General features: G+C 50.6%; 2 protein-coding genes across 5 annotated transcripts in view; one reads left to right on the forward strand and one right to left on the reverse strand.

Annotated features, from left to right (window-relative positions):
* KLHL26 (kelch like family member 26) overlaps nt 1–21,939 on the reverse strand; it is an 89,058-nt gene extending 67,119 nt beyond the window's left edge. Inside the window, exon 1 of one of the 2 annotated variants that reach the window (XM_063914770.1) lies at nt 21,840–21,939. In XM_063914770.1, coding sequence (XP_063770840.1) covers nt 21,840–21,868 — 29 coding nt within the window. In that variant the 5' untranslated portion in view covers nt 21,869–21,939. Of the gene's footprint in view, nt 1–20,787; nt 20,878–21,839 lie in introns of those variants that run through there. The other variant, XM_063914771.1, reaches the window with a different exon arrangement.
* The window catches only part of PEX11G (peroxisomal biogenesis factor 11 gamma), a 40,223-nt gene continuing 32,162 nt past the window's right edge, over nt 19,810–27,870 (forward strand). Inside the window, exons 1-2 of one of the 3 annotated variants that reach the window (XM_063914773.1) lie at nt 19,810–19,861; nt 24,505–24,693. In XM_063914773.1, coding sequence (XP_063770843.1) covers nt 19,853–19,861; nt 24,505–24,693 — 198 coding nt within the window. In that variant the 5' untranslated portion in view covers nt 19,810–19,852. Of the gene's footprint in view, nt 19,862–20,916; nt 20,998–21,487; nt 21,720–24,504; nt 24,694–27,870 lie in introns of those variants that run through there. The other 2 variants (XM_063914774.1, XM_063914772.1) reach the window with 2 other exon arrangements.

Below are 27,870 nucleotides of genomic sequence, written 5' to 3' on the forward strand. Positions count from 1 at the left end.
AAGAAACAGAGCCTTGAAACTCACAGAAGTAGGTCTGTTTCTCTCTCCTCAGTCCCTCGATGCAGGGAGTCTGTTGCCAGCAGGCTCCCTGAAAATAAAAAACCTAACTAAAATACTTTCTGACAGGAAACTCAGGAGAGCTCCCTGTAATGCACCCAGTCTCCTCTGGGCACAGTATCAAACTGAGGTCTGGAGGAGGGGCATAGAGGGAGGAGCCAGTGCACACCCATACCTAAATTTTTTCTTGGAGTGCCCATGTCTCCTGCGGAGCCCATCTATCCCCATGGTCCTTACAGAGTCCCCAGCATCATCTAGGACGTAAGAGAAAAAAAAAATCTCAATGCAGATTTGAGTCAGTACAATACATAAAATATTTTGTGAAAAAAGTAGGTGCCACATTAAGAGCACCTGTACTAGATATGCATTAGACTGTAAAGGGAAACTGGTCTCTTATTTTTGGAGGGGATTTGGACGATGGATAGGCAGTCAATAGATTGACAGGGTCAAAAGGTCGACAAGTAAAAGGTAGACCAGTCAGTAGGTCGACAGTTTTTTTTTTTGTAGACTTGTGTCGACCCTTTGTACCAGTCAACCTATTGAATGGATCCAATAACTGTAGGGCTTCTATACCACCACCCCCTTTTGGAGGATGCCTATATAAAATGCACTAGAAACATATAAAAAAAAATAAGAATTTACTTACCGATAATTCTATTTCTCATAGTCCGTAGTGGATGCTGGGGACTCCGAAAGGACCATGGGGAATAGCGGCTCCGCAGGAGACTGGGCACAAAGTAAAAGCTTTAGGACTAGCTGGTGTGCACTGGCTCCTCCCCCTATGACCCTCCTCCAAGCCTCAGTTAGGATACTGTGCCCGGACGAGCGTACACAATAAGGAAGGATTTTGAATCCCGGGTAAGACTCATACCAGCCACACCAATCACACCGTACAACTTGTGATCTGAACCCAGTTAACAGCATGATAACAGAAGGAGCCTCTGAAAAGATGGCTCACAACAACAATAACCCGATTTTTGTAACAATAACTATGTACAAGTAATGCAGACAATCCGCACTTGGGATGGGCGCCCAGCATCCACTACGGACTATGAGAAATAGAATTATCGGTAAGTAAATTCTTATTTTCTCTAACGTCCTAGTGGATGCTGGGGACTCCGAAAGGACCATGGGGATTATACCAAAGCTCCCAAACGGGCGGGAGAGTGCGGATGACTCTGCAGCACCGAATGAGAGAACTCCAGGTCCTCCTCAGCCAGGGTATCAAATTTGTAGAATTTAGCAAACGTGTTTGCCCCTGACCAAGTAGCTGCTCGGCAAAGTTGTAAAGCCGAGACCCCTCGGGCAGCCGCCCAAGATGAGCCCACTTTCCGTGTGGAATGGGCTTTTACAGATTTTGGCTGTGGCAGGCCTGCCACAGAATGTGCAAGCTGAATTGTACTACAAATCCAACGAGCAATCATCTGCTTAGAAGCAGGAGCACCCAGCTTGTTGGGTGCATACAGGATAAATAGCGAATCAGATTTCCTGACTCCAGCCGTCCTGGAAACATATAGTTTCAGGGCCCTGACTACGTCCAGCAACTTGGAATCCTCCAAGTCCCTAGTAGCCGCAGGCACCACAATAGGCTGGTTTAAGTGAAATGCTGAAACCACCTTAGGGAGAAATTGAGGACGAGTCCTCAATTCTGCCCTGTCCGTATGAAAAATTAGGTAAGGGCTTTTATATGATAAAGCCGCCAATTCTAAGACACGCCTGGCTGAAGCCAGGGCTAACAGCATTACCACTTTCCATGTGAGATATTTTAAGTCCACAGTGGTAAGTGGTTCAAACCAATGTGATTTTAGGAATCCCAAAACTACATTGAGATCCCAAGGTGCCACTGGAGGCACAAAAGGAGGCTGTATATGCAGTACTCCCTTGACAAACGTCTGAACTTCAGGAACAGCAGCCAGTTCTTTTTGGAAGAATATTGACAGGGCCGAAATTTGAACCTTAATGGACCCTAATTTGAGGCCCATAGACAGTCCTGTTTGCAGGAAATGCAGGAAACGACCCAGTTGAAATTCCTCTGTAGGGGCCTTCCTGGCCTCGCACCACGCAACATATTTACGCCAAATACGGTGATAATGTTGTATGGTTACATCCTTCCTGGCTTTGATCAGGGTAGGGATGACTTCATCCGGAATGCCTTTTTCCTTCAGGATCCGGCGTTCAACCGCCATGCCGTCAAACGCAGCCGCGTTAAGTCTTGGAACAGACACGGTCCCTGCTGGAGCAGGTCCTTTCTTAGAGGTAGAGGCCACGGGTCTTCCGTGAGCATCTCTTGAATTTCCGGGTACCAAGTCCTTCTTGGCCAATCCGGAGCCACGAGTATAGTCTTTACTCCTCTCCTTCTTATGATTCTCAGTACTTTTGGTATGAGAGGCAGAGGAGGGAACACATACACTGACTGGTACACCCACGGTGTTACCAGAGCGTCCACAGCTATTGCCTGAGGGTCCCTTGACCTAGCGCAATATCTGTCCAGTTTTTTGGTGAGGCGGGACGCCATCATGTCCACCTTTGGTTTTTCCCAACGGTTCACAGTCATGTGGAAGACTTCCGGGTGAAGTCCCCACTCCCCCGGGTGAAGATCGTGTCTGCTGAGGAAGTCTGCTTCCCAGTTGTCCACTCCCGGAATGAACACTGCTGACAGTGCTATCACATGATTCTCCGCCCAGCGAAGAATCCTTGTCACTTCCATCATTGCCCTCCTGCTTCTTGTGCCGCCCTGTCTGTTTACGTGGGCGACTGCCGTGATGTTGTCCGACTGGATCAACACCGGCTGACCCTGAAGCAGAGGTCTTGCCTGACTTAGGGCATTGTAAATGGCCCTTAGTTCCAGGATATTTATGTGAAGTGACGTTTCCATGCTTGACCACAAGCCCTGGAAATTTCTTCCCTGTGTGACTGCTCCCCAGCCTCTCAGGCTGGCATCCGTGGTCACCAGGACCCAATCCTGAATGCCGAATCTGCGGCCCTCTAGATGAGCACTCTGTAACCACCACAGGAGAGACACCCTTGTCCTTGGAGACAGGGTTATCCGCATTTGAAGATGCGATCCGGACCATTTGTCCAGCAGATCCCACTGAAAAGTTCTTGCGTGGAATCTGCCGAATGGAATCGCTTCGTAAGAAGCCACCATCTTTCCCAGGACCCTTGTGCATTGATGTACTGACACTTGGCCTGGTCTTAGGAGGTTCCTGACTAGGTCGGATAACTCCTTGGCTTTCTCCTCCGGGAGAAACACCTTTTTCTGTCCAGAATCATCCCTAGGAACAGCAGACGTGTCGTCGGAATCAGCTGCGATTTTGGAATATTTAGAATTCATCCGTGCTGTCGTAGTACTACTTGAGATAGTGCTACTCCGACCTCTAACTGTTCTCTGGACCTTGCCCTTATCAGGAGATCGTCCAAGTAAGGGATAATTAAGACGCCTTTTCTTCGAAGAAGAATCATCATTTCGGCCATTACCTTGGTAAAGACCCGGGGTGCCGTGGACAATCCAAACGGCAGCGTCTGAAACTGATAGTGACAGTTCTGTACCACAAACCTGAGGTACCCTTGGTGAGAAGGGCAAATTGGGACATGGAGGTAAGCATCCTTGATGTCCAGAGACACCATATAGTCCCCTTCTTCCAGGTTCGCTATCACTGCTCTGAGTGACTCCATCTTGAACTTGAACCTTTTTATGTAAGTGTTCAAGGATTTCAGATTTAAAATGGGTCTCACCGAGCCGTCCGGCTTCGGTACCGCAAACAGCGTGGAATAATACCCCTTTCCCTGTTGTAGGAGGGGTACCTTGATTATCACCTGCTGGGAATACAGCTTGTGAATGGCTTCCAATACCGCCTCCCTGTCGGGGGGAGACGTTGGTAAAGCAGACATCAGGAACCGGCGAGGGGGAGACGTCTCGAATTCCAATTTGTACCCCTGAGATACTACCTGCAGGATCCAGGGGTCCACTTGCGAGTGAGCCCACTGCGCGCTGAAATTCTTGAGACGGGCCCCCACCGTGCCTGAGTCCGCTTGTAAGGCCCCAGCGTCATGCTGAGGACTTGGCAGAAGCGGGGGGGGGCTTCTGTTCGTGGGAAGAGGCTGTTTGCTGTAGTCTTTTTCCCCTTCCTCTGCCCCGGGGCAGATATGAGTGGCCTTTTGCCCGCTTGCCCTTATGGGGACGAAAGGACTGAGCCTGAAAAGACGGTATCTTTTTCTGCTGCGAGGTGACTTGGGGTAAAAAGGTGGATTTTCCAGCCGTTGCCGTGGCCACCAGGTCCGATAGACCGACCCCAAATAACTCCTCCCCTTTATACGGCAATACTTCCATATGCCGTTTGGAATCCGCATCCCCTGACCACTGTCGCGTCCATAATCCTCTTCTGGCAGAAATGGACATCGCACTTACTCTTGATGCCAGAGTGCAAATATCCCTCTGTGCATCTCGCATATATAGAAATGCATCCTTTAAATGCTCTATAGTCAATAATATATTGTCCCTGTCCAGGGTATCAATATTTTCAGTCAGGGAATCCGACCAAGCCACCCCAGCACTGCACATCCAGGCTGAGGCGATTGCTGGTCGCAGTATAATACCAGTATGTGTGTATATACTTTTAAGGATATTTTCCAGCTTCCTATCAGCTGGTTCCTTGAGGGCGGCCGTATCAGGAGACGGTAACGCCACTTGTTTTGATAAGCGTGTGAGCGCCTTATCTACGCTAGGGGGTGTTTCCCAACGCGCCCTAACCTCTGGCGGGAAAGGGTATAATGCCAATAATTTTTTACAAATTAGCAGTTTTTTATCGGGGGAAACCCACGCTTCATCACACACCTCATTTAATTCATCTGATTCAGGAAAAACTACGGGTAGTTTTTTCACACCCCACATAATACCCTTTTTTGTGGTACTTGTAGTATCAGAAAATGTTCAAAACCTCCTTCATTGCCGTGATCATGTAACGTGTGGCCCTACTGGAAAATACGTTTGTTTCCTCACCGTCGACACTGGAGTCAGTGTCCGTGTCAGTGTCTGTATCGACCTGAGGTAACGGGCGTTTTATAGCCCCTGACGGTGTTTGAGACGCCTGTACAGGTATTAACTGATTTGCCGGCTGTCTCATGTCGTCAACAGTCTTTTGTAAAGTGCCGACACTATCACGTAATTCTTTCCATAAGACCATCCAGTCAGGTGTCGACTCCCTAGGGGGGTGACATCACTAACACAGGCAATTGCTCCGCCTCCACACCATTTTCCTCCTCATACATGTCGACACAGCGTACCGACACACAGCACACACACAGGGAATGCTCTGACAGAGGACAGGACCCCACTAGCCCTTTGGGGAGACAGAGGGAGAGTTTGCCAGCACACACCAGAGCGCTATATATATACAGGGATAACCTTATATAAGTGTTTTTCCCTAATATAGCTGCTGTATATATTAATATGCCAATTTAGTGCCCCCCCTCTCTTGTTTTACCCTGTTTCTGTAGTGCAGGACTGCAGGGGAGAGTCAGGGAGCCTTCCTCCAACGGAGCTGTGAGGAAAAAATGGCGCTTGTGCGCTGAGGAGATAGGCCCCGCCCCTTTTTCGGCGGCCTTTCTCCCGCTTTTTTGTGGAAAACTGGCAGGGGTTAAATACATCCATATAGCCCAGGAGCTATATGTGATGTATTTTTAGCCATTTAAGGTATTTTCATTGCGTCCCAGGGCGCCCCCCCCCAGCGCCCTGCACCCTCAGTGACCGGAGTGTGAAGTGTGCTGAGAGCAATGGCGCACAGCTGCGGTGCTGTGCGCTACCTTATTGAAGACAGGACGTCTGTTACAAACCTGCAGCGGCCGCGGCGGCCGCGCTTGTCCCTACGGGTGGTCTGGTCTGCCCGGCGCCTCGTTCCCCCTGGCGGTCTCCGGATTCAGTGGCGGGTCGGCGCTGCTCCCCGGCGGCTTCCCGGAAGCAGGGACGCCGCCATCGCAAGTGAGGGCAAGCAGGCGGAGCAGGTCTGACGTCACCTGCCTGCTCCGTCAATCAGGCTGGGGCGGGGAGTTTAAAAGCGGATACCAGGCAGAGATCCGGTGCCTGAGTATCTTCGTTTCTCCTTCGGAAGCTGTGATTCCAGAGCTCCCTCGTCCTGTGCCTCCAAGCATCCTGTGCCTCCAAGCATTCCGTGCCTCCAAGCACCTCCGTGCCTCCAAGCACCTCCGTGCCTCCAAGCACCTCCGTGCCTCCAAGCACCTCGTGCCTCCAAGCACCTCCGTGCCTCCAAGCACCTCCGTGCCTCCAAGCACCTCCGTGCCTCCAAGCACCTCGTGCCTCCAAGCACCTCCGTGCCTCCAAGTACCTCCGTGCCTCCAAGTACCCTCGTGCCTTCAAGCACCTCCGTGCCTCCAAGCACCTCGTGCCTCCAAGCACCTCCGTGCCTCCAAGCACCTCCGTGCCTCCAAGCACCTCCGTGCCTCCAAGCACCTCCGTGCCTCCAAGCACCTCGTGCCTCCAAGCACCTCCGTGCCTCCAAGCACCTCGTGCCTCCAAGCATCTCCGTACCTCCAGGGGCCTCCTAGCACGCCCTGTACTTCCAGCACCTCAGAACCCCAATACCGCGGAGCCTCCGACATCACGGTACCTCTAATATCTCAGTACCCCAGCCTTCAGTATTTCTACGAGTCTTGTCTTACAGGAGACCGTCAAGAACTCCTCTGTGCCTCCCGCCTGCCGACGTAGTCCTGCATGAGGAAGACCTACATCCGGCCATCCCTACTGCGACCCAGTGGCGGTTCCTCTTCCCGGTCATCGGAAGAAGCCCCGAGTCCACAACACTCCCAAACCAGGTCAGTGATAGTATACTCAGGCCAAATGGACTCGGGGATTCGGAACACGGACTCGAGTGCCATCCAGAACCTGGCTTCCCGAGTACAAAGTCAGGAGGCGGCGCAAGGCCAGGTGATGCAGTACCTCCAGCAGTTGTCCGGACGTCTGGATCAGATCCAGGCGTCTCTGGCCTCAGTAATTCCGGCTCCTGCTCCAGTGGTCGCACCAGTTGTCGTTGCCAGTAATGTTCAACCATCGGCTGGTATCACTCCACGTCTTCAGTTGCCTACTCCGTCCCGCTATAATGGGAATCCCAAAAATTGCCGCGGTTTCTTGAACCAATGCGAGGTACATTTCGAGCTACTTGCACACAACTTTCCTACAGACCGGTCCAAGGTAGCATATATCATTTCTTTATTGGAAGGTTCTGCTTTGGATTGGGTGTCTCCACTATGGGAACGGTCCGATCCCATGGTTTCCAACTATACCAACTTCATCTCGTCCTTTCGAAGGATTTTCGACGAACCCGGCAGAATGACCACGGCTTCTTCCGATTTGCTCCATGTTCGGCAAGGCGCCCGTTCCGTGGGCCAGTATGTGGTTCATTTCCAGACCATTGCTTCCGAACTACGCTGGAATAATGACGCCCTGAGAGCTGCCTTCTGGAACGGTCTTTCCGACCGGCTGAAAGATGAGCTGGTTACTAGGGATCTGCCGGATCCATTAGAAGATTTGATTTCTCTGTGCGTCAAGGTGGATCTTCGGATGCAAGAGCGTGGAAGAGAACGTAGCCATTCAGATCGTCCCAGGCTCCGGAATCCTACTCCTAGGCCGGTGGCCTCACCTAGCTCAGATGAGCCCATGCAAATTAACCGCTCCCGACTGTCTCCAGAAGAACGACAGCGTCGTCGTGAGGGTAAACTCTGCCTTTACTGTGGAGCCGCAGATCATTTTCTTAAATCTTGTAAAGTCCGTCCGGGAAACGGGCAGTCCTAGCTTGTTCCGGAGGAGTCAAGCTGGGAGTTGCGACAAAAGCTTCTCCAACTTCGGACTGTTTGCTTCCAGTAACTCTAGTCTCCAACTCAGTCTCCAAGTCTTGTGAAGCCCTATTGGACTCCGGAGCTGCGGGGAACTTCGTTTCTTCCATCTGTGCCCAAAGTTTGGGTTTGAAGTTACGGCCTATCGAGCGGCCAATCTCACTGACGGCTATCAATGGGACTAGAATTGCCAAAGGTCTTATAAGGTGGCGCACGGGGCCAGTTAAGCTGCAGGTCGGGGCTCTACATCAGGAAGATTTGGAACTCTTGGTAATCCCAGAAATGTCCCATGATCTGGTTCTTGGAATACCTTGGCTAAAAAGTCATAATCCCCACATCGACTGGAAGTCGTCACAAATTCTGTCCTGGAGTTCCTTTTGTCACACTAATTGTCTTACTCCTGTCTGTCCGCTCCGTGTCACTTCCAAGACGGATGAAGAGCACATTCCGGAGGCATATCAAGGGTACAAGGACGTGTTTTCGGAACAAGCTGCGGACCTATTACCACCTCACAGGCCTTGGGACTGCTCTATTGACCTTGTCCCAGGGAAGACGCCACCCCGTGGTCGCACATATCCTCTGTCTCTTCCTGAGACCCAAGCCATGTCGGAGTAGATTAAGTCCAATCTGCTCAAAGGATTCATTCGCCCCTCTTCCTCCCCTGCTGGTGCAGGCTTCTTTTTTGTGAAGAAAAAAGACGGAGGGTTGAGACCATGCATCGACTACCGCGGCCTAAATGACATTACTATTAAGAATAAGTACCCTTTGCCACTAATCACAGAGTTATTTGATAGGGTTCGTGGGGCCCGCATTTTTTCCAAACTCGACTTGAGAGGAGCTTATAATCTTATACGCATCCGAGAGGGGGATGAATGGAAGACTGCCTTTAATACCCGAGATGGGCATTACGAATACTTGGTGATGCCATTTGGTCTTAGTAATGCTCCCGCGGTTTTCCAGGGATTCGTCAATGAAATCTTTCGTGATATGCTGTATCAGAGCGTTGTGGTATATTTGGACGACATATTGATTTTTTCCAAGAATCTTGTCGAACACAGGTTACAAGTCAAAGAAGTACTACACCGTTTACGAGAGAATCATCTCTACGCCAAGCTCTCCAAGTGTACCTTTGAGGTAACATCTATTCCGTTCCTCGGTTATGTCATCTCGGGGACGGAGCTTCGCATGGATCCGGAAAAGTTATCTGCCATTCGTGACTGGACTCAACCTCTTTCCCTGAAAGCAATACAAAGATTCCTGGGCTTTGCGAACTACTACAGGAAATTCATTAAGGGTTTCTCCACCATTGTTGCGCCCATTACTGCCCTGACGAGGAAGGGTTCCAATCCTAGTCTGTGGTCCCCGGAAGCCATTTTAGCTTTTTCTCGTTTAAAATTAGCCTTCATGACGGCTCCAGTTCTCAAACAACCAGATTTCGATGAACCCTTCTTCTTAGAAGTTGATGCGTCTTCAGTCGGAGTTGGGGCTGTTCTCTCCCAGTATTCCTCTGATAAGAAACTACATCCGTGTGGCTTCCATTCTCGTAAGTTCTCTCCGGCCGAACGGAACTACACTATTGGAGACCAGGAACTCTTGGCAATCAAGTCTGCCTTGGAAGAATGGAGATATCTTCTGGAAGGGGCTAAACACGTGTTTACTATCTACACAGATCACAAGAATTTGCTGTACATCAAATCCGCACAGTGCTTGAATCCTCGCCAGGCAAGATGGGCACTTTTCTTTTCCCGATTCTCGTTCATTATCAAGTACCGGGCCGGGAGTCTCAATATTAAAGCAGATGCACTTTCTCGTTCACAAGTTTCCTCTGACGAGGATGAACCTCCGGAGCGGGGTTTAATTCTGAATCCAGTTTCTGTCTCTGTTGCTTTAACTACTCCAGCTCCTCCTCCTGGAAGAATGTCCGTACCAGCTAGATTCCGCTCAAGGATACTACTGTGGGTCCATAACTCCAAGTTTTCCGGTCATCCCGGCGCTCAGAAGATGTACAAGTTTCTGCAAAGATCTTACTGGTGGAACACCATGAGGAAGGATGTACAAGATTGCGTTAATTCCTGTCCCCAATGTACACAACACAAATCTCCTCGTTTGCCTCCTGCAGGGTTACTTCGTCCTCTGCCTATCCCTGTGAGACCCTGGACTCACATTTCCATGGACTTCGTCACTGACCTGCCCTGTTCCAAAGGTTTCAACACCGTTTGGGTTATCGTTGACCGTTTTTCGAAGATGGCACACTTTGTGCCCTTGACTGGTCTTCCAACAGCACCGAAACTGGCACTACTGTTTATCCGAGAACATTTTCGTTTGCATGGGTTGCCACAAGAGATTGTTTCTGACCGAGGAGTACAGTTCACCGCCAGGTTTTGGAAAGCCCTTTGTTCGACTCTGCAAATCAAACTTAAGTTTTCGTCTGCTTATCATCCCCAAACAAATGGACAAACGGAACGTGTCAATCAGGATCTAGAGACTTTTCTTCGTCTGTACCTCTCTCCTTCACAGGACAATTGGGTGGAGTTGCTGCCTTGGGCGGAGTTTGCCCACAACCATTTGTTTCATTCTTCCACTGGGGAATCACCATTTTTCGTCAATTACGGGTTCCATCCCCGTGTTCCGGAATTTCCAAGCCTTCCGTTAGTAGAGGTTCCTGCTGTAGTATCCACTCTACGACACTTTGGACAAATTTGGAGGAAGGTTCATGCCAATCTTAAGCAGGTTTCGGCTCGGTACAAGTTCTTCGCAGATAAGAAACGGCGAGCTGCACCTCAATATAAAGTTGGGGACAGGGTATGGCTGTCCACACGGAACCTCCGGCTGAAGGTGCCTACCATGAAATTCGCTCCAAGGTTCATCGGGCCCTACCCTGTGCTAAAAGTCTTAAATCCTGTGGTCTGTAAACTGGGTTTGCCTGCCCATCTTCGAGTACCTAACGCCTTTCATGTTTCTCTACTCCGTCCCCTCGTTCTGAATCGGTTCCACTCAGCACTCCCTAGGTCAACGTCAGTAGTGGCAGAAGCCGGAGCAGAGTTTGAAATCAAAGCTATTCTTGACTCCCGTTATCTTCATAAAAAATTACAGTACTTGGTGGACTGGAAGGGTTACGGTCCTGAGGAAAGAAGTTGGATTGGAGCTACTGAAGTAATGGCTCCTCGTCTGATTCGGATCTTCCACTCCAAACATCCGACTAAGCCCGGGAAGTGTCCAGGGGCCACTCCTGGAGGAGGGGGTACTGTTACAAACCTGCAGCGGCCGCGGCGGCCGCGCTTGTCCCTACGGGTGGTCTGGTCTGCCCGGCGCCTCGTTCCCCCTGGCGGTCTCCGGATTCAGTGGCGGGTCGGCGCTGCTCCCCGGCGGCTTCCCGGAAGCAGGGACGCCGCCATCGCAAGTGAGGGCAAGCAGGCGGAGCAGGTCTGACGTCACCTGCCTGCTCCGTCAATCAGGCTGGGGCGGGGAGTTTAAAAGCGGATACCAGGCAGAGATCCGGTGCCTGAGTATCTTCGTTTCTCCTTCGGAAGCTGTGATTCCAGAGCTCCCTCGTCCTGTGCCTCCAAGCATCCTGTGCCTCCAAGCATTCCGTGCCTCCAAGCACCTCCGTGCCTCCAAGCACCTCCGTGCCTCCAAGCACCTCCGTGCCTCCAAGCACCTCGTGCCTCCAAGCACCTCGTGCCTCCAAGCACCTCCGTGCCTCCAAGCACCTCCGTGCCTCCAAGCACCTCCGTGCCTCCAAGCACCTCGTGCCTCCAAGCACCTCCGTGCCTCCAAGTACCTCCGTGCCTCCAAGTACCCTCGTGCCTTCAAGCACCTCCGTGCCTCCAAGCACCTCGTGCCTCCAAGCACCTCCGTGCCTCCAAGCACCTCCGTGCCTCCAAGCACCTCCGTGCCTCCAAGCACCTCCGTGCCTCCAAGCACCTCGTGCCTCCAAGCATCTCCGTACCTCCAGGGGCCTCCTAGCACGCCCTGTACTTCCAGCACCTCAGAACCCCAATACCGCGGAGCCTCCGACATCACGGTACCTCTAATATCTCAGTACCCCAGCCTTCAGTATTTCTACGAGTCTTGTCTTACAGGAGACCGTCAAGAACTCCTCTGTGCCTCCCGCCTGCCGACGTAGTCCTGCATGAGGAAGACCTACATCCGGCCATCCCTACTGCGACCCAGTGGCGGTTCCTCTTCCCGGTCATCGGAAGAAGCCCCGAGTCCACAACACTCCCAAACCAGGTCAGTGATAACGTCTTCTGCCACCGATTTTCCGGACCTCTTCACTCTTCTGGCTCTGTAAGGGGGCCGGCGGCGCGGCTGGGCCTGTGATCGTCCCTCTGGAGCTAATGTCCAGTAGCCTAAGAAGCCCAATCCACTCTGCACGCAGGTGAGTTCGCTTCTTCTCCCCTTAGTCCCTCGATGCAGTGAGCCTGTTGCCAGCAGGTCTCACTGAAAATAAAAAAACCTATTTAAACTTTTACTCTAAGCAGCTCAGGAGAGCCACCTAGATTGCACCCTTCTCGTTCGGGCACAAAATCCTAACAGAGGCTTGGAGGAGGGTCATAGGGGGAGGAGCCAGTGCACACCAGCTAGTCCTAAAGCTTTTACTTTGTGCCCAGTCTCCTGCGGAGCCGCTATTCCCCATGGTCCTTTCGGAGTCCCCAGCATCCACTAGGACGTTCGAGAAATAAGATTTTACTCACCGGTAAATCTATTTCTCGTAGTCCGTAGTGGATGCTGGGGACTCCGTAAGGACCATGGGGAATAGACGGCTCCGCAGGAGACTGGGCACATCTAAAGAAAGCTTTAGGACTATCTGGTGTGCACTGGCTCCTCCCCCTATGACCCTCCTCCAAGCCTCAGTTAGGACACTGTGCCCGGAAGAGCTGACACAATAAGGAAGGATTTTGAATCCCGGGTAAGACTCATACCAGCCACACCAATCACACCGTATAACTCGTGATAGGAACCCCGGTTAACAGTATGATAACAATGGAACCTCTGAATAAATGGTTCGCAATAACAACCCGATTTGTGTAACAATAACTATTTACAAGTATTGCAGACAATCCGCACTTGGGATGGGCGCCCAGCATCCACTACGGACTACGAGAAATAGATTTACCGGTGAGTAAAATCTTATTTTCTCTGACGTCCTAGTGGATGCTGGGGACTCCGTAAGGACCATGGGGATTATACCAAAGCTCCCAAACGGGCGGGAGAGTGCGGATGACTCTGCAGCACCGAATGAGAGAACTCCAGGTCCTCCTCAGCCAGGGAATCAAATTTATAAAATTTTGCAAACGTGTTTGCCCCTGACCAAGTAGCAGCTCGGCCAAGTTGTAAAGCCGAGACCCTTCGGGCAGCCGCCCAAGATGAGCCCACCTTCCTTGTGGAATGGGCTTTTAGAGATTTAGGCTGCGGTAGGCCCACCGCAGAATGCGCAAGCTGAATAGTGCTACAAATCCAGCGCGCTATAGTCTGCTTAGAAGCAGGAGCACCCAGCTTGTTGGGTGCATCTAGGATAAACAGCTAGTCAGTTTTCCTGACTCCAGCCATCCTGGAAATATAATTTTTCAGGGCCCTGACTACGTCCAGTAACTTGGAATCCTCCAGGTCCCTAGTAGCCGCAGGCACCACAATAGGTTGGTACAAGTGAAAACCTGATACCACCTTCGGGAGAAAGTGAGGACGAGTCCTCAACTCTGCCCTATCCATATGGAAAGTAAGGTAAGGGCTTTTTTATGACAAAGCCGCCAATTCTGACACATGCCTGGCCGAAGCCAGAGCCAACACATGACCACTTTTCATGTGAGATATTTCAAATCCACGGTTTTAAGTGGCTCAAACCAATGTGATTCCAGGAACTCCAAAACCACATTGAGATCCCAAGGTGCCACTGGGGCACAAAGAAGGGGCTGAATATGCAGCACTCCCTTACAACGTCTGAACTTCAGGCTGACATCCTTCCTGGCTTTGATCAGGATAAGAATGACTTTCTCCGGAATGCCTTTTACACTCAGGATCCAGTGTTCAACCGCCATGCCGTCAATGCAGCCGCGGTAAGTCTTTGAACAGACAGGGCCCCTGCTGCAGCAGATCCTGTCTGAGTGACAGAGGCCATGGGTCCTCTGAGATCATCTCCTGAAGTTCCAGGTACCAAGTCCTTCTTGGCCAATCCGGAACAATGAGTATAGTTCTTACTCCTCTTTTTCTTATTATCCTCAGTACCTTGGGTATGAGAGGGAGAGGAGGGAACACATAAACCGACTGGTACACCCGCGGTGTCACTAGAGCGTCCACAGCGATCGCCTGAGGTTCTCTTGACCTGGCGCAATATCTTTTTTATTGAGGCGGGACGCCATCATGTCCACCTGTGGTCTTTCCCAACGGTTTACCAGCATTTGGAAGACTTCTGGATGAAGTCCCTATTCTCCCGGGTGGAGTCTGCTGCGGAAGTCTGCTTCCCAGTTGTCCACTCCCGGAATGAACACTGCTGCCAGTGCTACCACATGATTTTCCGCCCAACGGGCAATCCCTGTGGCTTCTGCCATCGCCCTCCTGCTTCTTGTGCCGCCATGCCTGTTTACATGGGCGAGCGCCGTGATGTTGTCTGATTGGATCAGTACGGCTGGTGAAGCAGGGGCCTTGTTTTGCTTAGGGCCTTGTAAATGGCTCTTATCTCCAGAAAATTTATGTTAAGTGAAAAACTCCTGTTTGGACATAGTCCTTGGAATTTTATTCCCTGTGTGACTGCACCCCAGCCCCGAAGGCTGGCATCCGTGGTCACCAGGACCCAGTCCTTTATTCCGAATCTGCGGCCCTCTAGTAGATGAGCCCTCTGCAGCCACCACCGCAGCGACACCCTGGTTCTTGCCGACCGGGTTATCCGCTGCTGTATCTGGAGATGGGACCCGGACCATTTGTCCAACAGGTCCCACTGGAAAATCCTTGCGTGGAACTTTCCGAATGGAATTGCTTCGTACGAAGCTAACATTTTTCCCAGGACTCGTGTGCATTGATGTACCGACACCTGTCCCGGTCTTAGGAGGTTTCTGACTAGAGATGACAACTCCTCGGCTTTTTCCATTGGAAGAAACACTTTCTTCTGGTCTGTTTCCAGAATCATTCCCAGGAACAGAAGACGTGTCGTCGGGACCAGCTGTGACTTTGGAATTGAGAATCCAGTCCTGCTGTTGCAGCACTTCCCGAGAAAGTGCTACCCCCTTACCAACTGTTCCTTGGACCTCGCCTTTATCAGGAGATCGTCCAAGTACGGGATAATTAAAACTCCCTTCTTGCGAAGGAGTATCATCATTTCGGTCATTACCCATGGTAAAGACCCTCGGTGCCGTGGATAATCCAAACGGCAGCGTCTGGAACTGATAGTGACAGTCCTGTACCACAATCTTGAGGTACTCCTGGTGAGGAGGGTAAATGGGGACATGCAGGTAAGTATCCTTGATGTCCAGAGAGACCCTGTAATCCCCCTCGTCCAGGATCGTAATAATCGCCCTGAGCGATTCCATCTTGAACTTGAATCTTTTGTTATATGTGTTCAAGGATTTTAAAGTTAAGATGGGTCTCACCGAACCGTCCGGTTTCGGTACCACAAACATTGTGGAAAAGTAACCCTTTTCCTGTTGAAGGAGGGGTACCTTGATAATCACTTGCTGTGAATACAGTTTTTTGGATAGCCACCAACACTGCCTCCCTGGCAGAGGGAGTTGCCAATAAGGCAGATTTTAGGAAACGGCGGGGGGGAGACGTCTCGAATTCCAGCCTGTACCTCTGAGATACTGTTTGAAGAACCCAGGGATCCACCTGTGAGAGAGCCCACTGTGCGCTGAAATTTCTGAGACGGGCCCCCACCGTACCCGGGTCCGCCTGAGCAGCCCCAGCGTCATGCTGTGGACTTACCGGACGCAGGGGAGGACTTCTGCTCCCGGGAACTAGCTGTGTGCTGCAGCTTTGTCCCTCTACCTTTTCCTCTTGGCAGAAAAGATGAGCCTCTAGCCCTCTACTTTTCTGGGGCCGAAGGGACTGTACCTGATAATACAGTGCTTACTTTTGCTGTGGGGTAGCTTGTGGCAAAAGTTTTGATTTCCCAGCCGTAGCTGTGGAAACGAGGTCTGAAAGACCATCCCCAAACAGTTCCACCCCCTTCTAGGGCAAACTTCCATGTGCCGTTTTGAACCGGCATCGCCCGACCATTGCCGAGTCCATAACCCCCGTCTGGCGGCAATGGTTTTACATAGCGCTTATTAGTGATGCCAGTCGGCAAATATCCCTCTGTGCATCACGCATGTATAAGACAGCGTCTTTTATATGCTCTATTTTCAGCAAAATATTGTCCCTATCTATAGTATAAATATTATCCGACAGGGAATCTGACCACGCAGCTGCCGCACTGCACATCCATGCCGAGGCAATAGCAGGTCTCAATATAATGCCCGTGTGTGTGTATATAGCTTTAAGGGTAGTTTTCTGCTTTCTATCAGCAGGTCCTTCAGGGCGGCCATATCCGTGACGGTAGTGCCACCTTTTTTAATAAGCGTGTAACCGCCTTATCTACCCCAGGGGTTATTTCCCAACGTGACCTATCCTCTGGCGGAAAAGGGTACGCTGCTTAGAAATTATCAATTTCTTATCGGGGGAAGTCCACGCTTCCTCACACACCTCATATCAATTCCTCAGATGCAGGAAAACTACTGGTAGTTTTCTGTCACCAAACATAATACCCTTTTTTGTGGTATCTGGGGTATTATCAGAAATGTGTAATACATTTTTCATTGCCTCAATCATGTAACGGGTGGCCCTATTGGAAGGTACACTAGTCTCATCGTCGTCGACACTGGAGTCGGTATCCGTGTCAACATCTGTGTCTGCCATCTGAGGTAGCGGGCGTTTTAGAGCCCCTGATGACATGTGAGACGCTTGGACAGGCACAAGCTGAGCAGCCGGCTGTCCTATGTCGTCAAACCTTTTATGCAAGGAGTTGACACTGTCACGTAATTCCTTCCATAAGTCCATCCACACCGGTGTCGACCCCGCAGGGGGTGACATCCCATTCACAGGCATTTGCTCCGCCTCCACATCATTATCCTCATCATACATGTCCACACAGCAGTACCGACACACAGCACACACACAGGGAATGCTCTGACAGAGGACAGGACCCCACAAAGCCCTTTGGGGAGACAGAGGGAGAGTATGCCAGCACACACCAGAGCGCTATATATCACAGGGATATCACCTATAGAGAGTGTTTTCCCTTATAGCTGCATAATATATATATACTGCGCCTAATTTGTGCCCCCCCTCCCTTTTTAACCCTTTTCTGTAGTGCAGGACTGCAGGGGAGAGCCAGGGAGCGATCCCTCCAGCAGAGCTGTGAGGGAAAATGGCGCCAGTGTGCTGAGGGAGATGGCTCCGCCCCTTTTCGGCTGGCTTTCTCCCGCTATTGTAAAAGTTCTGGCAGGGGTTAATAAACACCTATATAGCCCCTGGGGCTATATATGGTGTCAGTTCGCCAGCCAAGGTGTTAATATTGCTGCTCAGGGCGACCCCCCCCCAGCGCCCTGCACCCATCAGTGACCGCAGTATGTGGTGTGCATGAGGAGCAATGGCGCACAGCTGCAGTGCTGTGCGCTACCTTGGAGAAGACAGAAGTCTTCAGCCGCCAATTTTCCGGACCACCTTCTTGCTTCTGGCTCTGTAAGGGGGGACGGCGGCGCGGCTCCGGGAACGGACGACGAGGTCGGGTCCTGTGTTCGATCCCTCTGGAGCTAATGGTGTCCAGTAGCCTAAGAAGCCCAAGCTACCACCACTTAGGTAGGTTCGCTTCTTCTCCCCTTAGTCCCTCGGTGCAGTGAGCCTGTTGCCAGCAGGTCTCACTGAAAATAAAAAACCTAAACTATACTTTCTTTCTAGGTGCTCAGGAGAGCCCCTAGTGTGCATCCAGCTCAGCCGGGCACAGAAATCTAACTGAGGCTTGGAGGAGGGTCATAGGGGGAGGAGCCAGTGCACACCAGATAGTCCTAAAGTTTTCTTTAGATGTGCCCAGTCTCCTGCGGAGCCGTCTATTCCCCATGGTCCTTACGGAGTCCCCAGCATCCACTAGGACGTCAGAGAAAACAAAATTTGGGGCCGGGCAGCACATCGCACACAAACTGTAAATGATTGTGCATATAGGGGTCCAGAGCCGGATTAAGGGGGGGTCCCAGGGGGTGCGTTACCCTGGGCCCCCCAAATCTCTGGGGCCCCCCTGGACCAGTAGGAATTGTTCACTTTGGCCCCAAGAGCACGCCGCTTCTGCTGCTGTATAGCTGCTGTCATCGGGGCCAGCACTCAGTGCAGCAGCCAGTCACAGCCTAACTGGTCATCTCTCACTGCCACCAATGGGCTGCTGGGAGGATGCCTCTACTCACTCCCCTCCCGGCTGAGACCCCGCCCCTATTCTCCGTGAAGCTCTGCCCCTTTCTCTCCTCTCTCCCTATGTCATTGTTTATCCTGCCCTAGCCTCCACCATTTCTCCTCCTCTCTTCTGCCCTATCTGTGACTGTCCCTTCTTCTCCCCATGAGCTCCTGCTCCGCAGTCTGCTGAGACCAGGCAGCCTACTTCCTACCGAGGTAAGTATATGGGGAAGTGTAAGGGGGTATATTAATGCAGTCTGGAGTTGTATTGATGTTATTTGTGGGAGTTATGTTAAGAGGATGGGGGTGTGTTAACATTATGGGGACTATATTACTGTTATTGGGGTGGGGGTGTATTAATATCATGGGGTATAGTACTGTTATCTGGGTGGTGGGTTGGGGGGGGTGTATTAATATTATGGACGTATAATACTGTTATCTGGGTGGTGAAATGGGGTGTATATTAATCAGTAGCGGATCTTGCCACGGGCAAGCAGGACTTTTGCCCAGGGCACCGCCTTCCGGAGGGCGCCGGCGCCATCCGGAGGGTGCCGCACCATGGCAAGATCTGCTGCTGCTGTGCCCCCCGTGCCGCTGCCCGCTGTGAAGGGAAACTCCTTCGTCGGCTGCCCGTTGTGAAGGGAAACTAGACGCTACGCGTCTAGTTTCCCTTCGTGGAGAGGACCTTTACTGTAATGATGTGCGGTGCGCATTGACGTCATCGCGCACCGCACAGCAAAGGTCCTCCCCACGAAGGGAACTAGACGCTTAGCGTCTAGTTTTCCTTCGTGGAGAGGACCTTTGCTGTGCGTGATGACGTCATCGTGCACCGCACATCCTACTACAGTACAGGGGGCGTAACTGACCACGCCCCCTGTATGAAGCTACGCCCCCTAATGCCGCCCGGAGCGCAAGAAGCCCCGGAACCGGCCCGGATATTAATATTATGGGGGTATATTACTGTTATCTGGGGGTGGGCATATTAATATTATGGGGGTATATTACTGCTATCTGGGTGGTGGGGTTGTTTTAATACTGAGCCTGATTTGGAGGTGGGTGAATCTGCAGTAGCTGCAGCAGCTGCTACTACGTCTTTATGATAATGCCGCAGTCGGTGGGCGCCCTTATGTGACGTCCACCAGCTGTAATGAAGATCTGTCAATGTGCGAATGAAGACGGGCCATCGATCAAACATTGGTTGCACCATCAGACATTATAGAATCCCTTTGGTGCTCCGACTGTCCATTGGATCGTGGCTGCCAGTGGAACTGCGTCTTTTGACGCAGTCTCTGAGATTGACAGGTCTACCACCATTAGCCACTCTCCTATCACCTCCCAGGAAAGCCTATCGAAATTGCATGGCTCTCCATGCAATGCAGATATGTGTCTCCTGGTGGTATCGACTGGGACATATTATATTGGCCAGATTGACATAGTGCTAGGGTTCATACATTCATAGGATTCTTTACTTTTACATGTCTGCAGATTTGAAGGCAGAGAAAACCAAGCATCTAGAAGAGGATGCAGTGGATTGGAGCAGATGTCCTCAGTAAGTAGCTGTGACATGCACCCACACATTATAAAAAATACACACACCACAGCAAGGTGTCCGGCCCTCCCTGTAGAAAAAAGCCTTCAGCGCCGGGTGCCCGCACAATCTGAATCACATATATCCCCACATAGTGCAGCACTCCAGGCAGCTGAAATAAACACTATAACAGCGGCATATATTTGGCAACTTTTCAGTGCCTGACGAAAGGCGCACCTACAGTATAAACGGCACAGAAACGTTACCAAATATATGCCGCTGTTTTAGTATTTAATTCAGACGCCTGGGGTGCTGCACTGTGTGGGTATATGTGTGTGTTTATTCGTTGCGTGCATCTTTGTTAGGGGCCCCCCTGACTGAGTGCGCCCTGGGCCCCCCATAGCCTTAATCCGGCCCTGTAGGGGTCTATTCATGAAGCAGTGAAAAGTGTGGAGAAGCTGCCCGTGGCGACCAATCAGTATTGAAGTAACATTTATAATTTGTATACTGTAAAATTATACAGCGCAGCTCCTGATTGGTTGCCATGGGCAACTTCTCCACTCTTCACCGTTTTATGAATAGACCCCTTAGTACTTTACATTGGGACATCCACCAGTGTTTAAAACCGTACTTTAATTACGTGAGGTGCTGTACACACTTCCAACCGCATAGCAAGTTGTGTTACCATCATCTCACACCCACTGCAGACGTGACAGCACTTTTGCATTTACAGAAACTGGCTTGTCATATATACGGACATATTTAGGGAAAGTTTCCTGGGTATCCAGGCGGCCTGTCCCCGCCACACACCCCTTTCTGAGGCCTTCTCTCATGCAACATCCCCGGAGTCTCTTAGCACAGTCTTACCGCCTCTCCCCAGCACCTCTCCGCGGCCTACCTCACACAGCCTCCCATTACTCAATATGCGGCCTCCCGTGTCTCCTCACCTGCTCTGCCCGAGCGAGACGTACTCCCCTCCGCCGGACTCCGCCATGTTCCTGGGGCAGCCTCAAGTAATGATACTATGGCGCTTTAAAGAGATAGCATCCCCGACACTGCATGTGCCTAGAGCCGCGCACAGCGATAGGAACACCACATCGGCGTCTTGCCAGAGCGGGACCATGCGTGACGGAGCCTCCCGCAGGGTCATTATATAGGTGTGTACAGTATAGGAGACGCCAGCGGCCAGAAGGGGCCAGTGCCCTCATCAGACGCTGCAGCCTATGTACAGCCGCTGCTCCTGGGACTGGCGCCGGCTTAGCGTGTCTGACTGGTCAGTGCTGCGCCTCATTCACCCTGTGCAACAGAGCGCCGGGGCCCGGGGGACCAGCACCGAGCACACACAGATACTAGCCGGAGATGCTGCCTGCACTGTACTCGTACTGACTACACGCTAAGCCGCTGCCTTGCTAACGCCATGGGAACACCTGTACAGCACTGTCTGTGGCGCCTTCTCTTATAACCTAGGTATATGTTATCATCATTTTTAGATACAGTACATGCAGCTACCAGCAGCAGCGCCGTACGTTTAGGGTTATATTTATCAGTGTGTCTCCCACAGCACAGGAGCCCCCGGGTGTCACACTACAGCATCTACCACTACGGCCAATAGGGACGCGCAGATGCGGGTGCGGGCGTGTCCTGCTGTCAGAGGGAGGCCTGGGACGCAGAAGTCTGAAGTCCATGAGGCTGTGTGTACTGTGTGTGCAGGGTACTGAGTTTAGCTTTAAATATTAGAATTGCTGCAGCCGTCTTCACCGTATATGTTGTGCATAGCAGGGTCCCCTTTGAGTAACTGGTCCATTACACGGTCACAATGGCAACTGCAGCATCTGGACTGGTAAATGTCTTGGAATCATACAGAGGCAGAGACAGGCTGGTGAGTGTATAGTAAATCTTGGCTGAGGTTCAAATCGGCACTGTGATTTTTGTGGTGAACCTTACACCAGTGACCGCACGTCCCTGCCTTACACCCCCCCCCCCCCCCCAGGAACATTACCTGTGGGTCTCTATCAGACCTTCCACCATGACCCCTTTCAGCAGGTACAAAATGCTCTGCAGTTGCTCCTGGAATTTCCCCTCAATTGAGGATTGCAGTCCCGTGTGTGGAATCATCAGTCTCATCAATTAACTAGTGCAACACAGGGGACTGAAGTTATCAATTGAGGGGGAAGTCCAGAAGCAGAGCATTTTGTACTTGCTGGAAGGGGTCATATTGGAGAGACTGTTCTTTGGTGCCCATTTATTAAACAATATTTGTGGCTATTTCCCTGAAAACACCCCTTTTTGCAAATATTAAGTATCCCCCTAGGAGAGGCTGCAGCAGATATCTCTAAAGGGGGGTAGACACGGAGAGATCCGTGCTTAAAATCTAAGCAATCTAACTAGATTGCTTAGATTTTAAACACGGGTCTGTCGTGTGTATGCCCTCCAGCGATAGCGATGTGCTAGATTGAGCCTGCATGCAGACAGAGTCCCCATTCAAATGGATGGATTTTTTCTCTTTATAAAACGTAATTTACTAACCAGAAGGAGTAAAATGAGGATCTCCTCCTCCTTCAACTATCAGCTCCTCGCTCAATGTGCAGCGGTAGGCCAGGGCGCAGGGCAGTGTGGGAGAGTCTCTGTGTAAGCCAGGAGAGACGTCTGACGTCATCACGTCTCTCCCGAATTGCAGGGGGGCCGAGCCGGCATTCAGGGCTGGGCCAATTAGGCAGACAGTGAATACAGCGCTGCCACCAGGCCAGGTCCTTTACAGCAGCAGCAGCGCCGTCAGCGGGACACAGGCGCCGCCGCTGGCAGTGAGTGTGTGCACTACACGGGAGTCTGGAGATAGTGGCTGTGCAGGTGTGCTGCCAGATGGTGCACCATCAGTGCATTTGCGATGTGGGCAAGGTACCATTGGCACACACCTAGTTACGGCCCTGCCACTGCCCACCAATGATTTAAGCCAGTAATATATACATGTATATATTACTGGCACCACTGCCCACCAATGTTCATGTCTAATTTATACATGTTATATAAATTGAAGGCAGAGTCCCCATTTATACACATTATGGCAGCAGTCCCCTTTTTACACATTATGGCAGCAGTCCCCTTTTTACACATTACGGCAGCAGTCCCCTTTTTACACACTACGGCAGGCAGAGTCCCCCTTTTTACACATTATGGCAGCAGTCCCCTTTTTACACATTACGGCAGCAGTCCCCTTTTTACACATTACGGCAGCAGTCCCCTTTTTACACATTACGGCAGCAGTCCCCTTTTTACACATTACGGCAGCAGTCCCCTTTTTACACATTACGGCAGCAATCCCCTTTTTACACATTACGGCAGCAAACCCCTTTTTACACATTACGGCAGCAGTCCCCCTTTTTACACATTACGACATCAGCTCCCCCTTTTACACATTACGGCAGCAGTCCCCTTTTTACACACTACGGCAGGCAGAGTCCCCCTTTTTACACATTATGGCAGCAGTCCCCTTTTTACACATTACGGCAGCAGTCCCCTTTTTACACACTACGGCAGGCAGAGTCCCCCTTTTTACACATTATGGCAGCAGTCCCCTTTTTACACATTACGGCAGCAGTCCCCTTTTTACACATTACGGCAGCAGTCCCCTTTTTACACATTACGGCAGCAGTCCCCTTTTTACACATTACGGCAGCAATCCCCTTTTTACACATTACGGCAGCAGTCCCCTTTTTACACATTACGGCAGCAGCTCCCCCTTTTACACATTACGGCAGCAGTCCCCTTTTTACACACTACGGCAGGCAGAGTCCCCCTTTTTACACATTATGGCAGCAGTCCCCGTTTTTTCACATTACAGCAGCAGTCCCCGTTTTTACACATTACAGCAGCAGAGTCCCCATTTTTACAATGGCCCATGCTCCCACCCTTGGAATACAGACTCAGCCCATTATGTAAATAGCCTTTCTAATGAAAGATTTTCAGCAAAGTCTTTCGCTTCCTGAAAATTTCTTGCTCTTTGGGAAAATAGCTCAGTGTGTATGTACTACTTTCGTGAAAGATATATCAAGATGTTGTCAAAGTGTTTTTGATATGAAAATCTCCTAGTGTGTATGGGCCTTTACTGTACAGCAACATTGAAGATTTTCCTGCATTGGTGATCGCTAAAAGCCTATACACACTGGGCGATTTTGAGCTGAGAGCAGGTAACTTTTGGTGTGTTGAGCTGCTTTCAGCTCAAAGCCGCCCAGTGTGTATGGACAAGCGATGAGAGGTGAGCGCTGATGCGGGTTCCCGCATCATCGCTAGCTGCCGCCGTTCATCTACTGTTATTGCCAGTAGATGAACGGCGGGGTGAGTGTCTTTCCACAGCGTCCTGCTATGGAAAGCCGCTCACCCCCGCTGACATTGCTGGGCAGGGGAGAAAAGCGCTCAGTGTGTGTATGCACTGAGCGCTTTTCAGCCCAGCGATGTCAGCGATCATCGCTGTTCATACACGCTGGGCAAAAATGCCCAGTGTGTATGCATCTTAAGTGCTTGGGAAACAGCCAAAGAGCTGGCATCTCATAGCAATCACTGCTAACTGAATTGTCAAATTTTTATAGCATTTAAATGGTTAGGCAATTTACAGATCTTATAGATTATCCTTTCTTTGGTATTTGCTTATATATATATTCCTTTCATAGATGCGGACGCTGGGCTACAGCTGCCAGCTGCTGGGTGGAATCATTACAGTGAAGCATGGAGAAAAGCAGCATTGGGGAAAGAGCCTTCTTATCGTGGCCTCACAGCTAAGCAACTGCCGGACAGTACTGAGACTCTTCGATGACTTGTCCATGCTCACGTATTCTCTTCAGTATGGTCTAGGAAAGCAGGTCTGTTGATCAATTCACATTTCCAAGTACCAGATGAAACACCGCAAGTTATTGCCACTGTACACAGAATGGATTTCTAATGCTAGGCTACGTACTGTACACATAAGCGTTTCTCATATGTCCTAGAGGATGCTGGGGTCCACTTCAGTACCATGGGTTATAGACTGTTCCGCAGGAGCCATGGGCACTTTAAGACTTTTCAAGGGTGTGAACTGGCTCCTCCCTCTATGCCCCTCCTCCAGACCTCCGTTTTAGAAATGTGCCCAGGCAGACTGGATGCACTCCAGGGGAGCTCTACTGAGTTTCTCTGAAAAGACTTATGTTAGGTTTTTTATTTTCAGGGAAAACTGCTGGCAACAGTCTTCCTGCTTCGTGGAACTGAGGGGGCAGAAGTAGGAACCAACTTCCTAAAGAGTTTCATGGCTCTGCTTCTGGCTGACAGGACACCATTAGCTCCTGAAGGGAACTGAATGCTAGCCGTGCCTAGATGCTCACTCCCACAGCACGCCGTCACCCCCCTCACAGAGCCAGAAGTCAGAAGACAGGTGAGTGTCAGAAGACAGATCTTCAATCAAGAAAGTGACGGCTAAAGGTACCGCGCGGCTGGCGGGAGCGCAGCGCGCCATGTTGCCCACACATACACAGGCACTGCAGGGCGTTGGAAGGGGGGGCGCCCTGGGCAGCATGAAACCTATGGAAACTGGCATAAATAAGGGGCATAAGTTGCTGAGGCACAGTCCTACCCCCGCCAGTATAAAAAATTACCTCATAAAAGCTGAGGAGAAACACACCATTAAAGAGTGGAGCTTCCTCCTCAGTCAGCCAGCACACTGCTCAGCGCCATTTTCTTTCTCTCCTGAGGCTGCAGGGACAACGCTGGTCCTCCTCCACTACTGAACAAGTATCAGGGTGCAAAACGGGGGCCACAGTGAATTTGGTGCTATATAATTGTGTGGTTAACATTATAAAAGCGCTACATGTCAGTGGGCATTTTGTGTTCACAAACATTGTGTTACTGGCGCTGGGTTGTGAACTGGGAAATCCTATCTGTGTCCCTCTGACAGATTTTACTGTGGGTCTGTCCCCTATAAGTCCCGGAGTGTCTGTGGTGTGGTTGTGCACGTGTGTGACATGTCTGTGGCAGGGAACTCTGTGGAGACATGTTAGGGACACAGAGGTGTAATATGACACCAAGAGCCTGACTGGGTGAAAGGTTACATGATAGTGTGAATCATATCAGTAAAAGGTTGGACTGAATCTCATACAGAAAATGAAAATAATCTGTTGAAGATGTGATTTTTAATAGTTCTGCCTTTCATCCGCAGGGACCTTTCTGGGTCACATACAAATTTGCACAAGTAGTACAAACTGATACCGACACGGACTCTGATTCCTGTGTCGACACTAGTGATTCCAGGGGAATAGGTCCTAAGTTAGCTAAAAAGCATTCAAAACATGTTTTAGCTATAAAGGAGGTGTTAGAAGTTACGAAGCCCCCTCTTTTACCACAAGGAGAGGGTTTACTTTAGTAAAGAAGTAATGTAATTTTCCCTCCGCCAGCCTACTTTTTTCCAAAGAAGGTGGGAGTCACCCCGCATTTTAGACAGGGCCCTGTCATAAAAGAGAAAAGGTGTTTCTCCCTGCGCCTGGAATGGCTTCACTTAAGGAGCCGACAGACCGCAAGTGAGTGAGGTGATCTATTGATGTGGCCAATGGGACACTACTCAGGCCTACCAATGTCTGTGAGTGGGTGAGTAGTGCTATTGAAAAGTGGTCAGAAAACTTGTCATTAGACATTGACACAATAGATACTCCTAACGTTAGGTCATATCAAAGACGCTGCTGCGTGCGTACTAGAAACCATGAAATATATTGGTTTCTTGGGATCAAGAACCGCTACCATGGCAGTATCGGCTCGGAGGACGTTGTGGATTCGCCAGTGGAATGCTGATGCAGATTCCAAAAGATATATGGAGGCTCTCTCGTATAAAGGTGAGGCCTTGTTTGGTGATGGGCTGGATGCGTTAGTCACGACGGCTACCGCAGGTAAGTCGACATTCTTGCCTTATGCTCCTACACCGGCGAAAAAGACACATCACTCTCACATACAGTCCTTTCGGCCCAACAAATACAAAAAGGCCAAAGGTTCCCCCTTTTTTGCAGGTAGGGGAAGGGGAAAAGGAAAGAAATCTGCAGCGTCTCCCGGATCGCAGGAGCAGAAGTCCACCCCTGCTTCTGCCAAATCTGCAGCATGACGCTGGGGCTCCCTTGCGGGAGTCCGCTCGGGTGGGAGCACGTCTGAAACTTTTTAGCCAAATCTGGATTCAATCTGGCCTGGACCAATGGGTCTTACAAATAGTGTCCCATGGGTACAAACTAGAGTTTCAAAACGTCCCCCCATGCCGATTTTTCTAATCGACCTTGCCAGCTTCTCTTCCGGGAAGAGAGGCAGTAACAACGGCAATTCAAAAATTATGTCAGGATCAGATCATTGTCCTGGTACCCTTGGCACAGTAAGGAGAAGGTTTTTTATTCAAGCCTCTTCGTAGTTCCGAAGCTGGACGCTCAGTCAGACCGATTTTAAACCTGAAAAATCTGAATCTCTACCTGAAAAGGTTCAAGTTCAAGATGGAATCCCTGAGGGTAGTGATTTCCAGTCTGGAGGAGGGGGACTTCATGGTGTCAGTAGACATAAAAGATGCTTACTTGCATGTTCCCATTTATCCTCCTCACCAAGCTTATCTGAGATTCGCAGTACAGGATTGCCATTACTAGTTTCAGACGTTGCCGTTCGGACTCTCCATGGCACCGAGGGTATTCACCAAGGTGATGGCGGAGATGATGGTCCTCCTTCGTCAAAAAGGAGTCAATATAATTCCTTATCTGGACGATCTCCTGATAAAAGCGAGATCCAGGGAAAAGTTGGTGCAGAACATCGCACTCTCCCTGTCAATACTCCAACAACACGGTTGGATCATGAATTTTCCAAAGTCGCAGTTGGAACCGACGACAAGATTGTCCTTTTTAGGGATGATTCTGGACACAGAAGTACGGAGAGTATTTCTTCCAGTGGAAAACACTCTGGAAATCCAGAAAATGGTCAAACAAATATTGAAACCAACAAGTGTGTCGATCTATCGATGCATTCGGTTGTTGGGGAAAATGGTAGCGGCCTAC

This window comes from Pseudophryne corroboree, chromosome 1 (genome assembly GCF_028390025.1).
Source record: "Pseudophryne corroboree isolate aPseCor3 chromosome 1, aPseCor3.hap2, whole genome shotgun sequence".
Taxonomy (NCBI): domain Eukaryota; kingdom Metazoa; phylum Chordata; class Amphibia; order Anura; family Myobatrachidae; genus Pseudophryne; species Pseudophryne corroboree.